The following is a 24,654-nucleotide window of genomic DNA, read 5'->3' as shown; positions in this document are numbered from 1 at the left end:
TGCATGACTTGTATACTAATCTGATAATAATCAATTAAAAATTCATACTGATTTCTAATTATCTGAAAAACAAGCCTTCCTTAAAGATACAATTTGGAAAAGCATTTACAGTTAGAATTCTGTTGGGGTTGAAGATATGGAATTCATTAAAAACTAAACAATTGATTTTAATCACAATACTAAAAATTAGCACGATGATGACTAAGGCCTTTTCAATCCCATCTCCCTTACACTTCTTCCATACCCCATTTTGCCTAGGGGTAGGGTGTCTCGATTCATGGGATACAGAGATAGGTCGGCGTGTTAGGGCCACACGGCCCTACAAACTTTATCAGAGGCACACTACAAACAGAGTGTTAAGAATGCCTTTTGAATCAGTGGCTGTGCAAGCAACCACAGAAACCCATATTTGAAAGTATTTTCTCCTTTAAAAACTATGAAAAATATGGTATTATCTAAGTTTAAAATAGTTTCAATGTATTATGACATGTATTACTACACCAAAATAAAAAAAAATAATAAAAAAAAATAAAAAACAGTATGCTGACAGGAAACGTTGTATTAAGTCATTAAAAGGAAAAGATCAGCCAAAAATTACATATAATAATAATAAACTATAAAATAAATGAATATTAAAATTATAATTAATATTATTTAATGTATACAATATTCCTGTACTGCAAAAGAGGATTACATTTTTATGACTCTGTATAACATCCATTTCTCTATATAAATATGCTGAAGTAGTAGAAGCATTTTTCAAGTCTGTAAATTAGTAATAATATTATAAACATGCTTCCCTTCAATATTTTTGAGTGAAACACCTGTGTGATATCAGGGAAGGTGTTTGAGCATCATTATGGGTGGGAATACTGAGAAGGAGAGGTAGAATATAATTCTTTGACAAAAGGCCCAAAATACATGCTGATGGAGGCAAGTAAAGCTGTTTGCCCCGTTGTTTAACTTAGTGGTATATTAAGTTTAATCAGAATTTGCCAACTGTACCATTTCCATTTGTCGTACCAAGCACAGTAACCAGAAGCATGGCTGCAGACTTCAACACGAGAGTTGTTACAGTGCTGTGATCTTCAGCGATCCAAATAAAAAACCCAGAGAGCCAACTAATCAAAGCCTTATGAAGGCGCAAGTGGGTCAACCATCGACCCCAGCTTATATAAATATGTTTTGTATTAAGCATGTGATGATTACAGCATACAGTTTGCGCAGTGTTATTGGTTGGGGTATGACCTTAACTGGTTTGCCACATTAGCTTCATAGCTACAGTGCAAAAATTACTGGGGGAATCTCAGACAACAGTCAAGTTTTGGAAAATTGCATTCATCTGATTTTCCCTATTTTTAAAAAGGACCCTCAAAGAACAAGATATGGCATGACACAGTCATATGCACACACATGGATATCTTCACACAACTGTGGGTTTTGTCATCAACACCATCCTCTTGTTCCCACCCTCAGGCTCTTGTACAGTCACACACTTCTCTTAGTGGCCCCCACTAGCCCCCAGGGGTTTTTCTCTGTGATGCTGCCGCGCATCAAAGCTGAGTGTGGGGAAATGTTGTTGAACCTCACAGGCTAGGGCAGGTACGCACACATTCCTTTACGTGAGGGAAAGCATAAGGGCAAGGCACTGTAGAGCCTTTGATACAGCCCCTCCTGCAAGATATCAACCCAGCCTTCTCCTCCAGCAGCTGTTGTCTCAACACAATCTGTGGTCCAAAAGTTGTGTACAATGAACAGTGAAACCATTTGAGATAGAGAGAGAGATCTGAACCTTTATTTATGCTGTTTGTTTTCTGGGGACTATGAGGGTCTGAGAGGGAACAAAGGGGGGAGGGGGACAGAGAAAAGCTATTTTCACACTTAAAATCCAGGAAATTTCAAGGATACATTCACCCACAATCTTCAGGCTTTGCATCATTCATATATACAGTTCTTTTACTCAGCATTAACAGCCAATAACACCTTCATTTAACAATGATGCACAGAAACACATTTCCACACATTTAGCCTGTCACAAAAACTAAAAACTCTTTGCTTTGAAGCCTTGCTGCATTTCTTTTGCCCTGAAGTAGCCATGTACACAACCACAGTCAATGATAAATTACTGGTAAATATTTGGGAATTTACCAAGTGCATGTGTGAAAGGGGCTAAAAAGAAAAGGGTTACTCACCTCAAATGGAATTCTCTTGTTCTGGCCAGTTTCACTAAAGGCATGAGCAAGGAGAAAGACGTCATCCACTCCCACACCAAGGGCAAGGAAAGGTAGAACCTTCACATAGACACAAAAAATGTCAATTTGTTCAATTTTTGAAAAAAATCGTTAACTTATATACTTTACACAGAAACACTGTTTACATGATACCTGAGTAGTAGCAGCATTGAAGGAGATGCCGATGAGAGAGCAGAGGCCCAGTCCAGCTGCGACAGACAGAGTGACCAACAGCACTCCAGCCAGCCCCACTGCCCCCTGGGACTTAGCGCAGTCCCAGCGCAGCATGGTCAGACACGCATAGGCAAGCTGTACAGAAGCCACAGACAGGAATACATGCATTAGTATATACACGGATGGTTATAGTTCTTTGGGAAATAAACCAATTTCAAAATGCCTCCTTGATTCAAATACATTTGCTTATTTTAGTATGATATGAAATTATTTTCAGAAATATTATAAACACAAATATTTGATTGGATATCCTGTTTATGCAGCAGTGGGTAACAGGCAACAAAAAACGTTTTATTTCAGAATAGCCAGAAAATTTTATGAAATACATTTAAATAAAATAAAACAATTACAGAGTGCTTTACATTATGCCCTTAATGAGGTATAACATAAATTAAAATATAAATGTTATACTGAATGTAAACATATTAACATTCAAAATGTAATGGTTATATAAATTAATTAATCTTTATACTGCTACGTCAACTCTAGTTTCATGTCATGCCTACGACTCTGATTCTTCAGGCGGCTAATGTAAAACTATTGTTGTTGTTTGAAATGTTCTTGTTGTGTTAATGTAACAAAAAATATTTGTAATGTTGGAGTCTATTTGTACAATAATCATGAAATTTCTACACAGAGTGAAGGACATCTCTCGTGCGCAAATGATCAAATACTGAATAAAATGGGGACTATTATTCAATTTTTTTGTTTGGGGAAAAAAAAAAACGGCGGCACGGTGGTGCAGCAGGTAGTGTCGCAGTCACACAGCTCCAGGGGCCTGGAGGTTGTGGGTTCGATTCCCGCTCCGGGTGACTGTCTGTGAAGAGTTGGTGTGTTCTCCACGTGTCTGCGTGGGTTTCCTCCGGGTGCTCCGGTTTCCTCCCACAGTCCAAAAACACACGTTGCAGGTGGATTGGCGACTCGACAGTGTCCGTAGGTGTGAGTGTGTGAGTGAATGTGTGTGTGTCTGTGTTGCCCTGTGAAGGACTGGCGTCCCCTCCAGGGTGTATTCCCGCCTTGTGCCCGATGATTCCAGGTAGGCTCTGGACCCCCCGCGACCCTAAATTGGATAAGCGGTTACAGATAATGGATGGATGGATGGAAAAAAAAAAACGGGAGCAGTGTGTGTGTATATATACCATAAGTAAGTAGCCACTGGCGATCCGGATGCCACTGACGCTGGAGAAGGATTTAAGGATGTCCTCAAGAGTGGTGGTGGTAAATGTCAGCACTTTCTGAGAAGAGTTGATGGACACACTCTGCTGGACAACCTGAACACAAAATTACAGTGAGAGACTTAAAATCTGTCTTCAGTTTCATATCATCTTGAAAAATGTAATGACTACAAACAAATTCCAATATCACTGAGGTTGTTATATATTAAGTCACAGACATACACTTTAATTTACATAACATATACTCTGCTAACTTAAATATGGTAAATATTTGTTTCTGAAATTCTGGAAAAATAATAGTAAAAAAACATGCCAAAAACATTACACAAATTTTCCCCATACATAGAAGACACTAAGCATTAAAACATGGTTTATTGCATTTAGAGAATGTGTACATACCTTCACTTTAAAATATATATGTTATTTGATTAGGAAAGAAAAGTATATGTAAGAATATATGACTTTTTATTGCTTTAGATGCTTTATAAGAATCTAAACTGCAGCCTTGGTTCCACCTTAATAAATGCTTTACAGCAAACCACATATAAGTGTAAGCTCTACCAACCACACACACACAAACAAATGCACCAGTGCTCAGGCATTCACACACTCACAAAAACAATGAGGGGTAACCCTATGCCAAGCAGAGGTCAGGGCCAAAACAACATTGACCAGATGATGTCACACACAAACGACCAATGAAACAGCAGCTGTGAAAGAGATTGAGCACAGTGCGGGTTAATGTGTTCCAGACAGGCCCACATTACACATACTGTTAACTCTTACACACAGACACTGTTGGGGCCACCAACCCCAAGAAGTCTTCTGTGGGGTTCCTCTGTTATGGTGCTTTTGTAGGACACACATTGAACTATAGAAGCATACACTTTAGCTATTCACCCACTTAAATAATTAGTCACCTCATCTAAAAATAACTCTATAAAATGATACTCATTTACAGGGCATATGTATGTTGTAAGAACACATTCAGCAGAATGACAGTGCTCTCTTTGCTGCAATGTGCTCTTTTCCTATAGAAGGACATCTTAACACAGACTCCATGCTCTGCAGGATGTAAATGTGACCTGTCCTGGCCTTACAGACGCACCGCCTCAAGTTCACACATAATTCGGCCGTTTAAATAAGGAGGAGAAAAAGGGGGGTTGGATTTCCTTTTGAAGCCCCAAACAGCTGGGTCTTAACCTTCAAAAGGGGGAAATGGTAGATAGAGAGAAATAGAGAGAGGGAGAGAGAGAGAGAGAGAGAGAGAGAGAGAGAGAGAGAGATACAAACACACACACACACACTGGAATGTTTACTTTACTTAGGACCTTGGGTGAAATGCCTTTCTTCACACACGGCTTGTATATGTATGTGTGTATGTGTGTCGCATCACAGAGTTTTTTGTGACAGGCTTTGATGTAGGCCAATAAAATGCTATTTGCATATTAGTTCCAGGTGGGGGAGTCATGCCTGGTGAAAGCTACCAAAAACATTAATGTCACAATTTGTCAGAATCATTCCAATGTCACACGAAAGTGTGTTGATCTATATAGAAGATGCAAGTGAAATACATGTGATTACATGAACAAAAAGCAGATGGCCATAGTTCCCCATTACGTTCTCTTCAAACTCACAACAAAACTGTAGCTGTCTCTTATAAGATTCAAATATCATTTGACACTTCACCACAACTGCTTTACACAAACCCACTCCAGGTCTTCATAAGAAATTTGTTGCACAGTTCAGTTAAACTATCACTTAGAGGGTATTAAGTGAGAGCAAGATTTTACCTCCGAGTACCTCCTCTGCCAGGCCTCCAGAATGGCAGCTGCTTTGTCCACATTCCAGTTTATGTGAGAGACAAAATCATAGCCCTTCAAGTGCTCATACATCTGCTTGGGTGTCATGAGCTGGAACATGGTCTGCAGAGCCTGGGCACTGTGAGAACAATCAAAGCTGCATTTATAGAAGAAAACAAACACTAACTATTCACTGAAATTAAAATATTTTGCCACTTTATGCCCATTCTCTCAGCTCCACTGACCATGCAATATGTTCTTACCTGAGAAGCCTGCCACTGTCATTCTTCTTGGTCCCTCCAATGATGAGCTCCTCCTGCCAGTGCATGTACCTTTTAGAGACTCCATAGCAGCCACCAGTCAGGACATGGGCAATGTCCAATGGCTAGCAGAAACAAGCAAAAATGACTACTCATAATCAAGAACTGCACTCATTAAATGAGAATTTCCGGCAACGTTATATATAATTTGCACTACCACCAGGTTGAGTTTTCATACAGGTTTCAATGAATGTGTTATCTGTAAGGATTACCAGTGTAGAGTTCTTGTTGGGAGCAGATAAAGGACAATCTGGGTCTGCAGGGTTAATGCAAGGTCGATCCATGTAGCCATGTCCAACACCGGCCTTCTCCAGCATCTCCTCCCAAGTGTTTGACAGGTGGGACCATGCCTTCAGATCAGCAATCAGCTCCATTGGGTCAAAGTTGATCCACTGCAGAGGGGGTCTACCACTGTGAGAGCCCAAAACAATTACCTTTAAATCAAAGTGGGCTTTATTTTTACCCAAACACATCAGACATATGAACAACATACTGGAAATTATATGATTAAGAGCATTCATGAAAACCAAGTTTTTAGTGGAGAAGATGAATTCAGTCACAACCACATTTGGAGTGAACACCATAGGCCACATTCAACGGAACAAATAAATATAAGGAAAATTAATTAAATAACCAAAGTTAAGCAAAACCCACTGATGGAATGTTCTGTGGTGGGCTTTATCCTCATAGGGTGGTGGCACCATTAAGGAAGAGATCGGGTTTCAGACTGCTTTCATAATGACAGCCCTGCAGCACGGAATCAGCCGAACCATCTGAGGAAAATCCACACTAATTATACCATGCTGCTGGTCCAGCTTATGGCCTGCCACCTCCCCACAACTAAGAGCCCTTTGAATCATTTCACAGACCTCCAGTAATTCTTATGCCATCTTCTTCCTTTCAGTCCTCATGTTGCCCTGATTTTGCCCGCTGGCTATGCCAGATCCTTTCTGTTTTCTGAGTAAATCTATCCGCATGCTGTCCTCACATGTCCTCCCTTGCTCCCTAAATCCTGACTGCATCTCCCCTTTAAACCTTGAGCTTCTTCCACTCTTACCACTCCTCTGTGCGGCCCCTCATCATACTTCAACCAAACCAGCTTTCCTTCAACCTCTGATGGGTCTCTCTTTCTCTCCCTCCTTTGAGACAGGCTCCTCTCGCTGGACCTCCATGACTCAGACCACATTGTATGTGCCTAACCAAGCTTGGGTCATTATTCCAAGTCTTCCAACCAGAACACAGTAAAATCCTTATTTACCATCTACGATGGAGGGAGAAAAAGCACGGGAGGGAGGGAGAATGAAGTATGGAGGGAAGTCTGCTGATTGTAACTGTTTCAAGGAGCTATTAGAAGCAGAAGGGGAACAATCGTGGGAGGTTGGGGGGGGGGGGGGGGGGCAAACCATCATAATAGAGGCCTTTAGAGAGGACCAGTGCAGCCCTCTCATGCAAAAACACAACAAAGCAATCCAGCCAAATCAATGTTTACCCTCCAACTGTTGTCGCCATTCATGAGCATTTTGGTCAAAGGGTGTTTTTAGATTTTTTATCATCACCATCTCTCAAGTACGTTTCATAATAAGATGTGTAATTTACTCAAAAGAGAACTTTAAGAAGCAACTTACAACAGATGTTCTTGGAACACTAAACAATGGGATATTGGTACTTACGAGAGATAGGCTACGCCTGGATGTAGCTTAGCACCTTCCCAAAAGCAGTCTAGAGGCGTAATTATCAGACAGGGATGTAGATTTTCAATTATCTGAAGAATGAAAGCATTAGGTCTATTAATGCCAGTTCTATTTGAGCAGAGTTCATGTCATGAATGCCTTCAAAAATATTAAATGCCTTCCTTACCTGGTAAGCAAAATTTTCTTCTGTAATCAGTTCTCCTGATTTGTAGCATAAATGTTCTAATTTCCATTTCCTGAAATGATAAGCAAAACAACAGTAAGTGCCAGTGAGCACTGTTTATGAATTGGGAAAAACTCCACATTAATATTGGCAAGAAAGTTTGGATACACATGAAATGTTCAAATATGCTTTTACCCAATATAGTATCTCGGCTGTATCAGATTAGATTCATTTAACATGTTTAATAGAAACCTGCACAGATCACATCTTTCATATTTTAGGCTACGTTTGTGCTAAAACATTTAAGTTTTTCAATGTCTCTTTCATTAACACTTTATGCTGTAACCCAAATTATTAATAAACTGTTGTTAATATGTTACCATTATTTTGTAAGTATTTGCATTTCAGGTGTTTCCAATGTTTTGAAGGCAGTGTACATTGCAATAATAACATTAAAAAATTGCAGTAGAAGGTATAAACTGAGTGACCTCTGCATGGTTTTAATCAGCAATATTTCCAATAACAGCAGCGTATGGTACCTGTTGTACATTGAAACATGTACTCTGCTAGCTTTGATGGCTGAGTCCAGGTGCTGTTTCAGTGCCTCCACTGTCAGGATGTTGGCTCCCTGTTCGCGAGGTGTCTGGATCATAAGTTGTGGGTTAAACATGGCCTCCTCCCCGATCTTCTGTCGTGTGTACTTCAGCTCCTGATTCACTCTGCCATCAACTACACAAACAGACAGAAAGGGAAATTATATCAGAGACATGCACCGGAACCAGATATATTACAATGAACAGTTTACACATGGATATGAAACTGTACTTAAACTAAATACCTATCATATAAAATTCTGAATAATAAAATTCAAAAACAAGCTGTTAACAATATCAAAGAAAAAGCCCATAATCAAATTCTGTTACTGTAAAAATCAGTAACTCCTTTCTAATTTTTCAACATTAAATTAAAAGTGCTTCCCTCAAAAATTGCAAAATGCTAACAAAAAAAGTCTGAACTGCTGCTATTTTCGATACCACAATATATTTAAAAAAATACACTGAAATACTAGATGTAGCTTTTCCTTTATTGTTCTTTCAAATAGTTTCAGCAAATCAAGAGAAATATAAGGTATTTTAGAGGTTTATAATTAATGTTGCTTACTCAACGAGTTTTACTGTTGATTATTTGAATATTTTTGTAATTTTCATGAAATTTTTACACACTTAATTCTGAGCTCAAGAATAACTGTTTTGGAAATGTCTTGCTTCAACAGAGCTCTACATACTGCAACCATTTTACTAAACTTATTTTATATAAACTCTTTTAATTGATAGATATTTCATTTTTGGTCCAGGGCATCCTGAATTTCAGTTCTGGACAAGAACTTTCATTTCAGTGCATCACTAAACTAAGACTACACGTACAAGCATGAACTATTCCAATGCAAACAAAATGTTCCGTCTTACTTGCTTAAAAGCCACAGAATCTCACAGACATGTGAACACGCACATACACATGCAGACAGAGCCAGATCTCAAATAGACACACATGATTGATGAGTGTAATCAGTGGCACAGAGTGTATGTGTATGCATATGCATGTGTATGTCTGTGTATGTGAGATGCTTTATTGAGCTTAGGTAGAGAAGTCCTCGAGTGGTTCACCTAAGCCTGATACACGAACGAGCAGACCACACTTCTACAAAAGCTGCCTTTCAAAAAGACCTAATGAACGCAGTCCAAGTCTGCTTCTCAAAGATGTCAATTCTTCATGCTCTCTCTACCAGCCCACAGAGAATATAAAACTACTCCATTTCCTGGATCAAGGATTTTGGAGAACCCAGGAATATGTCTCACATCGGTGTCCTACTTAATCAATGCAGAGCAATCATAAACTGGGCCAATTCACTGTAAACAAAATATGGCACCTTAGCTAAAAACTATAATAAACTCTGACCTATACTCACACAATACATTTTGTAGTAGTGTGTGTGTGTATTAGAACATTAATGTTGATAGACCCCAACACACGAGTGGTGATAAGTTAATCACATCCAAATAATTGGATATACAGACAAACTGCAATGGTTCTGCAACACGGCAATACTTACACCAAGCTGATTTTTTAAGATGTGAAGCACCTCATGGAAGTGGCATGGAACTCGCTCTCTTACATACATTATCACATTTAGAAATTTTCTGGTAAATCTTTTGCAAGCACCTACACCTAACACATTACACTTAATATCTACAAGCAACCTATGGTAAATAAACTACTCAAAAATTACTACTACATCTACTACCGCCACTCCACCAGACGAATTACACAACTAACAATCACATCACACAACATTAGAATGGAAATTATTGTTTATCTTCTCAGACAACTGCATGTTTGTGCTAATTATGCTTACACCAGGCAGTGTGGTTTTAGCATTGGGACTTAAAAAAAAACACAGAACACATTGCATGATGCAGTTGTGACTGGTTTTCATTCTTTACATTTTTGTTAATATTTTTAAATTGAATTTTTAAAACTTTTAATTTAACCAGGTAGGCCATTAAGAACATATTCTTTTTTAAAACAGCAGGAATATTTAGCTTAAAATTACTGATGAATTTTTGTATGTTCATGAAACGAGGTTTCCTCTGGAACGTTTGCCATCATTGTATTTTTTTTTCCAAATCACTATTAAAAAATATATAAATAATATTTATATCTACAACTAGGATTAAACTTTGCATATTTACAAACACGTATTTTTAAACCAGTCTTGCAAATGGATATTTCTGAATCATTCCCCTTTGCATTTAAATTGTTTAAAAATAGGTTTTTTTTTTTATTATAGATTAATATCCTGAAATCCGTAAATATGTGTTGTTTATGGAAAGAAACAGGAATACAAAATGCTTTCAGATTCACCTGCATCACTTTGTGGGCTTTCAAGTGGGCTGTGCAAATCAATATGTTACAACTTATTGACTTTAATCTAATTTAACAACAGCTTTTAGTTCACTAAGCACACATAAGTTGTGTGTATTTAAGCCATTGTAAGTGAATTAAACATGAAAATAACCATGTGTTTCTCTGAGGCTAGACCACCCAGTCAGTGAAGAAAGACGAAGGGGAGGAAAATGTCTACAAGCATTAGGACAACTCAGTGAAGTCTTTCTTCCTGGGCCTAAAACACACTCACATCTGATCTTGTTTTAGGGGCATGTTTATAATATCCATCATTAATCGCAGCTTTGACCAAGCCCAAGCTTAGTTTCAACATGGTTATTGGGGCCAGGTCGATTATGTCCTAAAATGGCTTAGCATGTTCCTTGTTTGAAGGACTAGGCAAGATCAGCATTTTTTTTACCAGTAAAGCCCTTAGATGTAAAAAAAAATCACTGGATGATTGAATGTGAGACGACAAACCTTCAAAGTGTGACAGGCTCCTCAGATGTTGACCAAACTTTACCCAGGAAAAAAAAAGGCTGGGCCCTCAACAACGCATGTCACTCACTTTTCAGGGATGAGGTCCATATTACAGGAAACATCACATTATGGCTTTAACTCAAGATAATCCTATATAGTCTAGAGGCGCACAGAGTCTGGGGTCACAAATGGTTTAGCCTCAGGTGAGAAATTAACACCCAATGCAATCACAGCAAAAACAAGAGCAAGAGAGAGGGAAAGAAAGGATCAGAAAAAACAAAGAATTCAATTTCTTCTCCCATTTGTCTATTTTATTACAATGCCAGAGATACAACAATTGAAAGAGGTCCAATTTCTAGCAAATTCTTTTCACATGAAATGGACATTTACAAATTTGCACTGCGCAATTATAGTCTTTGGATGTTTTGTCAAATTGCAGAAGTCTGTATTCTTAATAAGATGATTTGCTAGCTAACAAGATAATCAAGACAAGAGCAAGTTAACTTTTCCAGTTGGCAAAAACCCTCATGTTTGAGTCCCAAATCTGAGACTTAATTGTGCCATGTGGGTCCCTGATACAACATGCAGTTATCCTTTCTGAGCTAAGCCAAACCCAACTCTATGACCTAACTGCAGTTTCTTATAAATGCAAATGTATTTTAAAACTTTGGGCATGTAATCAATGTTTAAAATGTAGACATTTTAAGGCATATAATGGTTTGCTAATTTTAGGTACAATTAACGTGAAAAAATACTAATCTGTATTATCTATCCAATCATTTATTTTGTGTAATAACCTGCTGATAACATTATACTCATACCACTGTAAATCCCTAGTGTTATAATTATTAATATATTTAGATGTTTAATACTTTGATTTTACTAACAGAAAATTATTTTGTGCATTGGGACTATTATACCCGTGTCTGTCAGAAAGTCCAATGTATGTCCACAAACCATTTTCTGCATGCTGTTCAAGAACAGGAAGGTCAAAGTAAACTATAGCAGAAAAATAACTCAAGATAACAGTAAGATAAACAAGATAGTTTCCAGTTTCCCAGTGTTTTACGAACAAATATTTGTTTAATTTCAGACAGAGATGCACTTAATAGAAATTGATGCCAGCTGTTAACATCGAACATTTTCAGGAGTGTTTGTAAATACGTTCCAGAACACTCCAAAACATAATTGTCATTAAATATCACCCTGAATTATCAGTCAAACCTACTCGTGCCTGAAGAGACACACAGAGGGAGAAAAAGGGACAGAGCCAGAAGGCAAATCAGAGAGAAAATATGTGTAGCTGTTGGGTGTTTACTTACATGTGAGTGATAAATGAGGTAGAAACTGTTGGATAGTGAGCCGTTGTGCTCCTCTCTGTGTGACTTATCAATTTGCTTGGATTGGAACAAGGTCTGAATGTAGGGGGTAAGACTTTTTTGGTTTGATTTTTCAAAAATTGGATTCCATTTACTGAATTTTACAGAATACTCCAGCTTTACGTAAACCAAGATGTGAGTGTTTAGATTAAGCAATGTATTTAAAAAAAATAACTAAAATCCCTTCGTGCAAATCATTTTTAAAAAGCTTTCTCCGACTGTTTTTTTTTTTCTTCAATTTGACCATTTTAGTGAACTGTGGTGATGTCTGAGAAGGTACATTTCAAAAGATACACGACTGGGTTCAGAAATCAGTAAAGTTTCTGCATAGATGCTTGGGCACTTAAGTGTTGATGCACTTGATAATGCCAGCTGATAATGCAACCTTTAAAGCTTCCACATTCAGGAAGCCTTTGTCCTCACATACGAGCTGTGCTGCCCAGATTGTATCTCAGAAACCTACTGCACTGGAACCAGACAATGGCAGACAATCTTGAAAGACATGTCAAAGAAAATGCTAAAAAACAAACCTCAAATCTACATCCAAATAAAGGAAAGAGTAACCACAGCTAGCACTCATACAGCCTTTTTTGCTGTGCCACATTTCAGATTTCAGTTAAAGCTTGTGTCTTTCTGTATTATGTCTGGGTTTTCTCCTTACCTTTTCTCAGATATATCTGCTATATATTTGCAAGTTTACTCTTCATGACACAATTTCCCCCAAGTGGAGAGTAAGAGAGAGCTGTGAGTGAACTGGGTGTGCATGTCAGTGTGTGTTTGAGCCCGAACCTGCCCCATTCACTCTGTTGCATAACATTAACCCCTGAACCTCCCTTTTCATTGGTGGGGGGCAGCTACGATTGGAAGGGGCCTGCCATCGCCCCCTGGTTTGTCAAGCTTTGCACCGCCATTCTCACCATTCAGCTTCAGAGTGGCTTTTGATTGGCCTGCCTATGTGGGTTGCATGGGGCTCCTCACAAAAGGAAGCCCCCCCCTTACACCCCACAACCACATCACATCATAACCCCACACCACTCCCCCCCACTGCCTCCCTCCACTAGCCTTGCAGAGCATGCCTGCTCTGGCCAATCCTGCAGCCTGGAGGCTCTGGAAAGCTGGTTGCCTGGTGCTGGGGTGGCTCAGCTTCTTTCTTGGATCTGCCGAGGCAGGGAGGGAGTGCTGTGTGTGGTAGTGGCGGCACAGGGAGGCACTTTTTATGACTGTGTTGCGGGCGGGATTAGCTGGATTAGACCCCAACCCAGAGAGACCCCCTGCAGTCACGCGGAAGTCCCCAAGCGGGGTCAGATCGCCGCGAACCAACTCCCCTCTCCCTCACACGAGCCCACTCCAATCCACGAACCAGCACTGCAATACACACTGGCCTTGTCTCTATGGAATTAATCTTAATGCTTATGCCAATTCCTACAACACCTGCTTCTACACCACACCCTTCTAAATGGTCCTAGGCTCAGAAGTCCAGTTCTATGGTATGGCAAAGTATCTTTGTATTACAGAGAATAACAAGACCCTTAAGATTTTAAAAAGTTTTGAATCTCATTTACAAATCTGATCATTTAAAATGCACCATCTAGAATAGTTTTTGGATCACTTTCAGCAGGTCTCAGGATTACTGCAGCCTGCTAAGCAATATCATGTAGAAAAGTGTGAAATTCCAGTGTATTTATTTTTGTTCATGAACATGGGATAAAAAACTCTTGCTAATACGCTGAGTAATTAAAAGTGTTGATTCAATTGAAAGTTATGCTCAAAGCAAACCAACCTTGCATACAAAATCCAGTACCTACTTCCCACAGACTGTTTTCAGGCTTTTAGATTTTTCTAATGCTGATGGGAAAATGCTGATGTGATAATGCAGGACTAAAAGAAAGTATACGCTAAGAGTGTGCATGTCTGTATGTGTGAGAGAGAGGGAGAGCTAAGGAGAGAGAGCAAGAGAGCAAAATAGCAAGTGGGAGAGAGAGACAGAGAGAGAGAGAGAGAGAGAGAGTTCTTGACCCGCAGCTGTGGCACAATGCCCCCAAGCAGCCTGCTCGACCCCTGACACAAATTTTACACCGCAGCTGCCATTTACTCCACACCGCATTACCATATGTATGGCCTGCTCTCCCCTAATTATGCTAATCACCTGTCCAGCTCTGCGCCCCAAAAAAATGGGTGTATTTAGCAGTCCGCTGCCTACAAATGCAGCTTACTGCAATCCAGAGATGTACATTCAGAGGCCTGAATGGCCAGATTTTTCCACGTTGCTGGCTTCATTCAGGTCCCTTACCCTGAAGAAAAAAAATCTATTCAAATGAACTAGATCACACTGCAACTCAAAAAAAAAGTGAGGAGGGAATGTGTGTGTGCCCCAACTACTGAGGATTCTGATTTAGCACCTACCCAAACACTCTGTGAGTTCCAGCAAAATAAGATATCAGTTGGAGCAGCAGGAATCCAAATTTCTTGGAACTGACAAAATTTTGATTCTTAAATGAATCAGCTACTAGCCTCATATGCACAATGCCCTATTATCATAACTTTATCAATAAATAAAATGATACATTAATAGGTTTACTATTCTGCCATTTGTGAGTAGCCTGTACTCTATAGGCATGCATTGGTGTGTTGTTTAATACAAATGTAATCTGAAAATAAACTCTTTGTTTCTGAAGACATTTGACTTCTACACCTGCAACAATAATAATTATCATCACTTTCTGAAAATGTTATCAATTTACTCTTCCTTTAAATGGTGCATTAATAAGAAACATTTGCTAGTGTTCCTCAAATATATCCACTTTACAACGACTCTGTCTTCACATCTTTGCCCATTTTGGCCAGTGTAATATATGAAGTCAAGCACCAGACTGAAGGAAATCTAGTCATCTAGCCAAAATGCATAACACTATAGCTAGTATGCTCCTTCCACTACCATCCCCCCTTACTTGTGCTCAACTTTCTCTCTCCCTCTCTCTCATTCTCACTCCCTCTCCCTCCCTCTTGCCTAACCCCTCCGCCCCTTGGCCGCTGCAAGAGGGAGGGAGGAGAGAGGGAGGGCTGGACCACCCGGCATCCGTGGCAAGACACAGTGTTTACATTGCTGTGCTTCACTCTGTAATACATCTGGCATCCCAGGGCTGGACTCCCAAGAGAGGAGGGGAGGGAGGAGGGGAGGAAAGAGGGGGTGCATAAGGGGAGTGTGTTTAGTATGGGGAAACGTTTCAGAAGAAAAGCTAAGAGAAGAGGAGTGGGAGGCAGGGGGCAGGGGAGGGAGGGAGAGAGAGAGAGACAGAGAGAGAGAGAGAATGAGAAAGTGAATGAGAGAGGTGAGAGTAAGAAAAAAAATGAGTGAGAGAAAAGTTAAAGAGAGAGACAGAGAGAAGATGCAGACCCATACACACACACACACACTGGTGTCTCTGGTTTTTGAATAACACCAGGCGGAGGTATGCAGAACATAAACACAGGACTTGGAGGCTTGTCAGGATGCTAGTTGTGAATGGGGACTGCTCCATTTGTCCCTGTCTTCCATACACTGGTCTCTCGTTCAAAGTAATTCAGTCTCTTTAGAGCAAAATTGTAATAAACATGCTTGTAGCAAAGTTATAAATACTAATACAATACCACCTGTAAACACCATCAAGCATAAAATCTGCTTTGCCACTTTGCAGGTGAATGACAACTGTAAGAACAATAAACGTTGCAGGTCAAACTTATAGTCTACCACCTATTATGCTATTAAATTGTTAACCACATTTATCAAATGTATTGCGATCTGCTTTGTATGTAGCATATGCTCAATTCTTACATACATATCTGAAGTCTTTGCCTGTGTATGGGAAAACGAAGACCCACCAGCCCGAAACATACTCATCTGAAAATCAGTGTGATGCTTGATAAGCACTAGATCCACTGGACCAGATATGATAACAAAAATGTTTTGAAAACTATAAAAACATTTTGTGCCAAACATGGGAGAAACAGTAGATTTAAGTGGGAACAACCTAAATGTACAACTTCTATGTCAACTGAAAAACCTCTGAGGGCAGAGCATAAAGTAGAATCAAATGTGTCGCTTATCAACACTGACTCAGAACAAGCCTGCCATTAGACTGTTAATGTCTTATTTCGATGTTGGAGGATGTTGTTCAATAGCCAGCTGCATAATTTTGCTAGCCATTTTGTTTTGCTTGTTTTGTTTTGCTTTTTGTTTCACCACACTGCAGCATCAAATTTATCAGGCTGTCCCAAGACATTTGTTCTCATAAAGACATGGTCTTCAAGAGACTTCTTCTAAACCTTCTATTACAAGAATTTATAAAGCATTTATAAAAAGTATGATAATATATCATGCAATAAATAATGTATTATAATACATGTTTTGTTCTTTTTAAACACAGAAATGTAGTTGTCCATGTTTTGACCATACGCTAGAGGCAGCAGATTGACATATCTGAAAAATGTTGGACTCTTCCTTTAAGATTTATTATTATTTATAATCTACTGTGAGTATATTTATAATCTACTGTGATTTGCAAGTTCTGTGGTTATGAGAGCGAGGAGCCTACTTACTATCCCTTGCAGCTTAAGGGGTTACTATATTTTTAAAGATGGCAGTTTACTTCTGACCAAAGAATCTTTAGCAAACAAAAACAAAAGCCAAACTACAGACCCACAATTTTTTGGAGTTGGAGGCCACCCAGCTTCAGGCTGGCTCCAGTCTTCTCCTCAGCTTCCTACTTGCCAGCTTAAGACCTGTAGCCTTGAAGACTCTGCATGCTTCTCTTCCAGTTCAACCATGTGGCTAGGCTTACCCATGCACATCAAAACAGGGATAATTCAATCAGTTCCCACTCTTCTCACCACAGAATAGGGAGGCTGCATTTTTGGCTGCTTCATCCACATTACAAAAAAAAAAAAAAAAAAGAACCATATGCATGACATTTCAAACATCATCTAGGTAAGCAACTCGCAAACTATTGCTATCACAGGAAAACAGAAAGGATTTACAGGGTACTGTTTGCCACCTGTTAAAAACAGGTATCTGGTAGGTGACAGCGTTTTATGTAAATGATGTTTTAGTTCTGTATGATTGTCCATGGAATGCCTAATGCTTAAAAGTTCAAAGTTAAAACACTGTATCAGTTCAATCAATTAATGCGCCTGCAATCTGACTCATATTGATCATAATCACTGATAAAATCATGCTGCCCTCTGCTGGGTACATCTAATACTTTGCTGGCCACTTTTGATTGTCATTCAACAATGAGACAAACATTACATAATTGTGTTCGCCTTTTCAAGATTTTCTCTCAATCCATTTCTGGCAAAGGCTGGAACCCCTCACTCTACACCAAGTTCTTTTAGCCAGTATCATATGAGCTTTTAAATAGTGGTGACTCCACTTGATGACCTCAGGCCCTGAGGGAACCAGCCTAGTGGCCCCCTGTTTCGTGCCCCCCTCTCTCATTTTGAAGAGAATGGGACAGCCCAAGCCTCAATATCTAAATGATTCCACTGCAGGGGAAGTTCTTTTCCACCAACTGACCAAGGAGGGGGGGGTGGCCTACAGGAAGGCAAATGTTTATGTGAAACTGTTTTAATTAAATTCAGACGGCACTGGTATTTTCCTTAAATGTTTTTTTTTTAAGTATCTGTTTTTGTAAACCTGGAATGCCAAAATATGACCACTGCGCACATAATCTTGAGCTGCAATGTTTTCCACAACATCCTTATTTCCAGCGCTGAATTTCATTTAGAGATTGCTGGATCACACCAAAACTTGTAAAACCGAATATTTGAAACATTTAATAATTTAGACAATCCCAAATTCAAATAGAGTCATGAATCTGCAATGTTAAAAACATCTTTTCATTTCACTGCTGCTGAATAAACATGCGAGCACACTTTAGCAACTGCTTTGTAAGGTTAACAGCATTTGAAAATAAAAGTACAACACTTTCTGCAGTGCTAAGGAAAAGCCACCTGTCAGGTGGCAATGTTGAACTTCAGAACAAGAGACAGATACAAGTTCTGATTCTCATCTTTCTGAAGCTTTGTATACACTTCTCCGGAAAGCCTTCATGAACTTTACTGCTTCGTAAAATAAGTCATAGCCTTTTGAAAAAGTGCTGCTTTCTGAGACACCTTTTATTTTATTTATTGATTTTTTATTGATTTGACTTGTATGGGTAAACACTGAAATGATACATTTGAGAAATAAAAATAAACAAACCCAACGGTAGAACTTTAAATAATTTACAATTGACTCGAAGTAGCATGTGTGCAAATTAATAAATTAGTCTATAAGAGCATATATATATATATTCTTGTTCTTGATTGTTTCTTACAAAATGTGAGTAAAGGTGGTGCATTCTGGAGCCAATAACACTGTGTATCTTAACTGTAAGATTTGTACAGCAACCAAACAAATTATATTTGTTGGACCACACAGCCCTAAATGGCAAGTCATGAAAGCCAAGATGAGATCACACTGAATCCCATTCAAGCTGAACTTAAGGGGAAGGTAGGAGACAAAGCTCCATCGAAGGGTCATTTGGAGGTCGCCAGCAAGACTGTTCCAAATGAAATATAAACACACATCCTTACGGACACAGGGCCGACATCTCTCTGCCCAAAACCCTGGACAGCCAAAACTGATCTATCCCTCATCTGTGAAGATTAATCCAAACAGATTTATGTTCCTGCAACTGGCAGATTTCACATCTCCCAAACTGGATCCCTAAAAGTGGGTACGTGTGAGCAGCAGCAATCATCCATCAGTTTGAAGTGCATCTTAAAGAAAAGTGACTGTTCTTCCACCAGGTAGGTTTTATTCATACTAAGCACTTACACTTATATATCCTTCTAAATTCATATGATCAAGTAGCGCTAAAGGTGTGGAACAAAAGAAGTGATTTATTTAATAGGGATAGGCCTAAATATTTTCATACTGAGCATATCAATAACAGAAGATAATGGCTGAAAAATAATTGGTAATACACTCATTTTTTTTATTTGAATATTATTCAGTCAAATTTGTTGGATTACCTATACTTGGCAGAAATCATTAAAGCAACATTCACAAAATTCCTTAATTGTTTGTTAAAAGAATTAACACAAGCACATAAAATTCGAAGGCATAGACACGTAAACTGCTGCAACTCCAAATTCTACCTTTTGTGGATGTTTCCATATCAAATAACAATACTGGATATCAGTGTTGGCCCTGATGCACTATTCCTGTCAAATATGTGTGGTCTCATCTACATTTTGAAGATGACTATAAATCAGCATTGGCATTAGGAGATGTGTATGCACATGTAAAATTTCAGAATATCAGTATCAAATTCCCATATCACTGCATGTGGAAAACATAGGGTCCATGTCTAGAGTTTTATTAATGTTAAAATAGTGCCAGTAAGCATGCAGGTGAAATATATCTGATGTCAGTATCGAACCACTAAAAACAGTGATTCCTTCTTATTTATCGCAATGCGCCTGCGCAAAAGACTAGACTACGTCTAAAAATCACACACACAATACACTGCTGGGGATGGGTTATGTTTATGTCACATACCATTTATTACCGTACTGTACTAAGGCACAGAGTGTATTATTCTCACTAAAGAAATGATTTCCTTAGCATAAATAAAAGTACTGACCGACTGACACTGCTTAAAGTTCTTAGAAGTGCAGGAATTTGGATCAAAGTAGCAGCTCGCCCCTCCCATCCAGAAAAAAAAAACACCACCACCCGCACTACTGGCCCCAACCCCTCTTTCACACACACACACACAAACTTCCTCACACAACACTGCAAATTACTCAAAATCACCTCACAGCACTGTCTTTGCTGGGTGAAACAAGACTCAGTCGAGGGCTGCGCGTTGAACCCGACTTTCACTCTTCCTCCTTTAACCCTGAGACAAATCTTTGTGGAAAGGTTTGAAAGCTGTCCAGAATAACAGGACCACACACAGACAGCGAGGATCACACTACACTGCTGCGGGCGCATACACACACACACAAAATGGCGGCTTTCGCTAACTTTTCTCTCCTAAAAACCGTTATTACTACTTTCTGAAAAACAGAGTCTATGAAAGTTCACTTTGGTTCGCTCCCCACAAACATTCCGTCAGTCACAGCGTAGATAAACGACGCGCGGAGTGTACAAAAAACCCCACATTTTTCACGCTTTCTCTGGCTCCTATACAATAAACAACTCACACGACAGCCCACCATCCCACCCACCCACAGCCCCACGTCTGCGCTCAATTTTTGAAGTAAATATATAAGCCAGGAGAAAGAAAATGTCTTACCTTCCACCCAGAGTTTCTCCACGTCCGTTTCCAGGTTAGCTGCCCTTAAACCCACTGCGAAAGCTCCGAATATTAAAAGGCCAACGACTAAAAACTTTCCACAGTTCTTTTGTATGTAACAGCCAAGTTTAAACAAAAGTCTTTGAAACTGTGCTCTCAGCCACAGGGGTGCTTTCCTTCCCGTCGCCTTTCCCTGCGACGAGACAAAAAATACAAGAACATTAATTCTCTTCCAATAGAAAAGCGACTGTAGATCTGTATCTTGCATCCACTGTCGTTAGACAGCTAGTATAAAGAGTACAATCACTGACAGAACTAAGAACTCCTATAACCACGGCTAGTTTATGCTTTAATTGCAAGATTCTGTAATTATTCGAATTATAACGAGTTAAAAACAGAATGGCAACAGCTCCTAACAGCTTAAACACAGCTCCTAATCGCAATATAGCACCTTCTTGATTTTTCTTTTACATTTATGTGAGAAGAACAAAAAAGAAGTGTAGGTCTATTCACTTCGTGTTCATGTTAATTGCAGTAGAGTGTGCACGAGCCTAACGGTCGTCTTCGGCACTGTTAGCCTGATAAACTAACGTTAACGCTCCCACTCTGAGGGGAACACTGCACTCACACCGTCACCAGTGTTTATCTTCTCACTGGCACGACATGGACAGTTCCTCGTGTGCCCAAACGTGTGAGTCGTAAGAGTGACATATAAACGTGTGTTAAAGTGATATAAAGGCGGAGGACGTGCACGTGGGTTACGCTCGTTGCCGTAGACGCCGTGTGAGGGAGTTACGGGGAGAGTAACGTCAATATTTGTGAGCGGAAGAGGGCAGCCACATGGATTTTCTCTCGGTAGTTCTCCTCGTATTGTTTCTATAGCGAAAACGGTCCGTTTTCTCTTGGTGTCGGTTAAGTTTGTGCGTATGATTTTGTTCACCGAAATGCTCGGTTCCATGTACTCATGCTAGGTGGGGCTAACGGTTACTGTGAACGTGTGTAGCGGTGTAGTGACTGACAGTAAACGTTAACTCTCAGAAACCTTGAATGAACGAACGTGTGTTGGGAGACACTACGGATATTACACAAACCAAAACACGAGAAACAACGGAGTCTTCGGCGTCTGCGACCGTCCTGTCCGAGGCTCCCTCGCTTTACCGTTAACTGTTACCTACAGCGACTTCACTAAATTTGCACAGCATTTCAGGACTCCGCGGCAATCGCACACGGAAACAATCAAGCAGCACACCTCCGTGATCTGATCCAAGGCGAAGGCAGCATCGCAGTAGCTCGGCCGCTGTAAATACTCCAGATCCGCGGCGGAGCGACCGCAGCCGCCACTGCTCCTCCGCGCTACCCTCGGCCGATCCGGGTCCCTGTTTTCCTGCTCGGAGGAGACGTTAACGGCCGAGGCCATGTTGCACGGCGTGCGCTGGGTTTCTCGTTATCCACGTTAGTAACGTTATATCCCCGCGTGAGCGCGTTTGGCTATCCGAAGGAAGCGGAGATTCTCTCTTGGCGTTCCCGGAGCCACAAAGCACTTCATACTCCTGTTTGGGACGGCGAGTCACAGGCTGCGCCTTCCATTGCACCATTTCGCGTTCCGGAGGTTCCTCTCCTGCGACTCCTGCATCCACAGCAGTGGCTCTCAGAAGGCGAGGCGGCGGCGGAGGCTGCGCTCTCCGGGAGAAGGGCTGCGGGCTCGCGCGCTCTGAGCTCGGGGCATTCTGTGGGCTCTGCGCGGTGTGGCTCAGGCCGCGGGACACGGCGATCTCCGAGATTGAATAGATGAGAAAAAAGAGCACTCTCCATTCGGAGACAGAGGAGGAGGAGGGGTAAGAGGCCGAGGGAAAAAAAGTGAGAGAGAAAGACTCGAGATCCCGCCTCCAGCTCTGTCAGATGGCCCTACTCTCTCGGATCTGATTGGTTCCAGGAGGGCAAAAATTACTCAGCAAACACGACTATTATTAGCTGCTTAGCAACAGCTCACCAAAGTAGAGAGACCACCCAAGCAGAGAAACTCTCGCGTGTGCGTCTCAAACTTCAGGGGGAGCCTGAAAGAAGCCCGGCCCCCGCGCAGAGAGCGCTCTCGACACAGCTGCGACATGACTCCGGTTCTAGAAGCTCCCCAAACCGACGAGAAGCAGCGAGATGGTCCGTTTAATGTTGACCGTGATATTTATGTTCATTTATAAAGGCAAAGCAAATCCGTTTTCAACAAGAAGTTATTCAACTGCCGAAATGGACCGCGCTGTTCTCGGTCATCTCACCGAAACGAAGCTAACAGCTCCCCTCGGCAGTTGAAGTGAGTTTGTGGTCGTGGGAGAGTTGAAGGAGAAGTTCTCGGCACAAAGCCTAGTCTATGTGACCATGTGCTAACAACTGCGTGTTAGTGAATACTTACTTGAACGTCAACCATGCCTGTATGAGTGAACAGTTTGAGGTGAAAATAGGCCCTTGCCGTCAACTTGTATGTGGTTAAGTTATGTGAGAATCTCCTCTGCTGAAAACTATAAATCAGGGCCAAAAGAGAAGACCGTGTTCCCAAAAAAAAAAAAAAAAAAATGTTTGAATTATGTTGTTTTTTTACATCACACTGTATTACAATATAATTTAAAAATTTGATAATTCATTTAATGAATGAATGGTTAAGGGAATCAAGCTTTGCTAAACGTCTGACCCATCTTCTGCCTGGTCAAACTTCACCCATACACCCACCCCCCTGCCCCAGTACAACATTTCTATTTCTACAGTAACAGACTGTTGGTTGCATAAATTGTTAGCCTCCTTAGGACTTACTCTTCAATGTTCAAGACAACCGCATGGCTATTCTCTGGATGATGAATAATTTATCATTTTCAGCACTGAAGTGATCCTGCCATAATAGTGTATGTTGCACTGGTATGACTGATTCAGACACATCAGTGCTGCTGGAGTTTTTACACACTAGTGTCACCACTGTACTAGGAATTGTCAACCAACCGAACATATCCAGCCAAAAGTGTCCTGTGGGCAGTGCCATTTGACCACAGATAAACGAGTAGAGGATGACTAACACAAACTACAGCAACAGATGAGCTACTGTCTCTGACTTTACAGGTGGACCAACAAGGTAGGTGTGACTAATAGATTGGGCAGAGTGTTTGAAAATCCTAACGGTCCTGCAGTGTCTGATTTGATTGTACAGAAATACTAGCATGCCACCACCACTTCAGTGTCACTGCATTGCTAAGACCAGAGCCACAATCCAGATAATACCTGCTGTGTGGTGCTCCATTGAAGAACAGGGTGAAAGGAGTCTAATCTGTAATTATACAGCTACAGGGTGCACCTATATGGAAAGTGGAGCTGATAGAAAACAATGAATGTAGAATATTAGAATGCATATATTTTTTTTTCTTTTTTGGCTAGGCATGTGTTTGCATCATATGTTCATATTAGAATCATAAGTTGTGCATATCCATTAACGAAGCTGTATGTTTCCCACCTGGGCAGTTTGGATCTGAGCCATAATTAGAGTACTAGCTGCAGGCAAAAAATATATAATAAAAGGGAAAACACAGTTAATGAGTGCTGTCTTTTATAGTGCACAGGTGGGTTACAGTTCTCATGCCAAGGTCATGTCAAAAAATGGGAATTTGTTGTATTTTTTTCATTAAACCCATTCCAAACATTGCCCACCTTTTATGTAATGTGCAACAAAACAAGTAGTCTATAACTATGTCTGCATTGCCACATATTCACACAAATGGATTTCCTCCTGTGAGGATTTCATTAGATGTTGCAGCTGTGCCTTTCACAGACTCTTGATTTTGTGATGGAGTTTTAATATGTTACTTAAACGTTTTCTAAGTAGCTGTATTTTGCTTTTACATCTGTCTATTCCTTTGCTGCTTCTTGAAGAATAAAGAA

The 24,654-nt window shown here is 40.2% G+C and overlaps 1 protein-coding gene across 2 annotated transcripts in view; it reads right to left on the bottom strand.

The window, feature by feature from the left end:
• Positions 1-22,751, bottom strand: part of ptch1 (patched 1) — a 50,738-nt gene extending 27,987 nt beyond the window's left edge. Inside the window, exons 1-11 of one of the 2 annotated variants that reach the window (XM_066643684.1) lie at positions 21,992-22,751; positions 20,743-20,935; positions 8,156-8,345; positions 7,620-7,689; positions 7,433-7,524; positions 5,975-6,173; positions 5,706-5,827; positions 5,434-5,581; positions 3,605-3,736; positions 2,385-2,540; positions 2,193-2,291 (exon numbers count right to left, since the gene is read on the bottom strand). In XM_066643684.1, the coding sequence (XP_066499781.1) occupies positions 2,193-2,291; positions 2,385-2,540; positions 3,605-3,736; positions 5,434-5,581; positions 5,706-5,827; positions 5,975-6,173; positions 7,433-7,524; positions 7,620-7,689; positions 8,156-8,345; positions 20,743-20,935; positions 21,992-22,159 (1,569 nt within the window). In that variant the 5' untranslated portion in view covers positions 22,160-22,751. Of the gene's footprint in view, positions 1-2,192; positions 2,292-2,384; positions 2,541-3,604; positions 3,737-5,433; positions 5,582-5,705; positions 5,828-5,974; positions 6,174-7,432; positions 7,525-7,619; positions 7,690-8,155; positions 8,346-20,742; positions 20,936-21,370; positions 21,411-21,991 lie in introns of those variants that run through there. The other variant, XM_066643686.1, reaches the window with a different exon arrangement.
• Between the last annotated feature and the right edge of the window lie 1,903 nt (positions 22,752-24,654).

This window comes from Hoplias malabaricus, chromosome 14 (genome assembly GCF_029633855.1).
Source record: "Hoplias malabaricus isolate fHopMal1 chromosome 14, fHopMal1.hap1, whole genome shotgun sequence".
Classification (NCBI taxonomy): Eukaryota; Metazoa; Chordata; class Actinopteri; order Characiformes; family Erythrinidae; genus Hoplias; species Hoplias malabaricus.
This window is presented reverse-complemented; position numbering and strand designations above follow the sequence as displayed.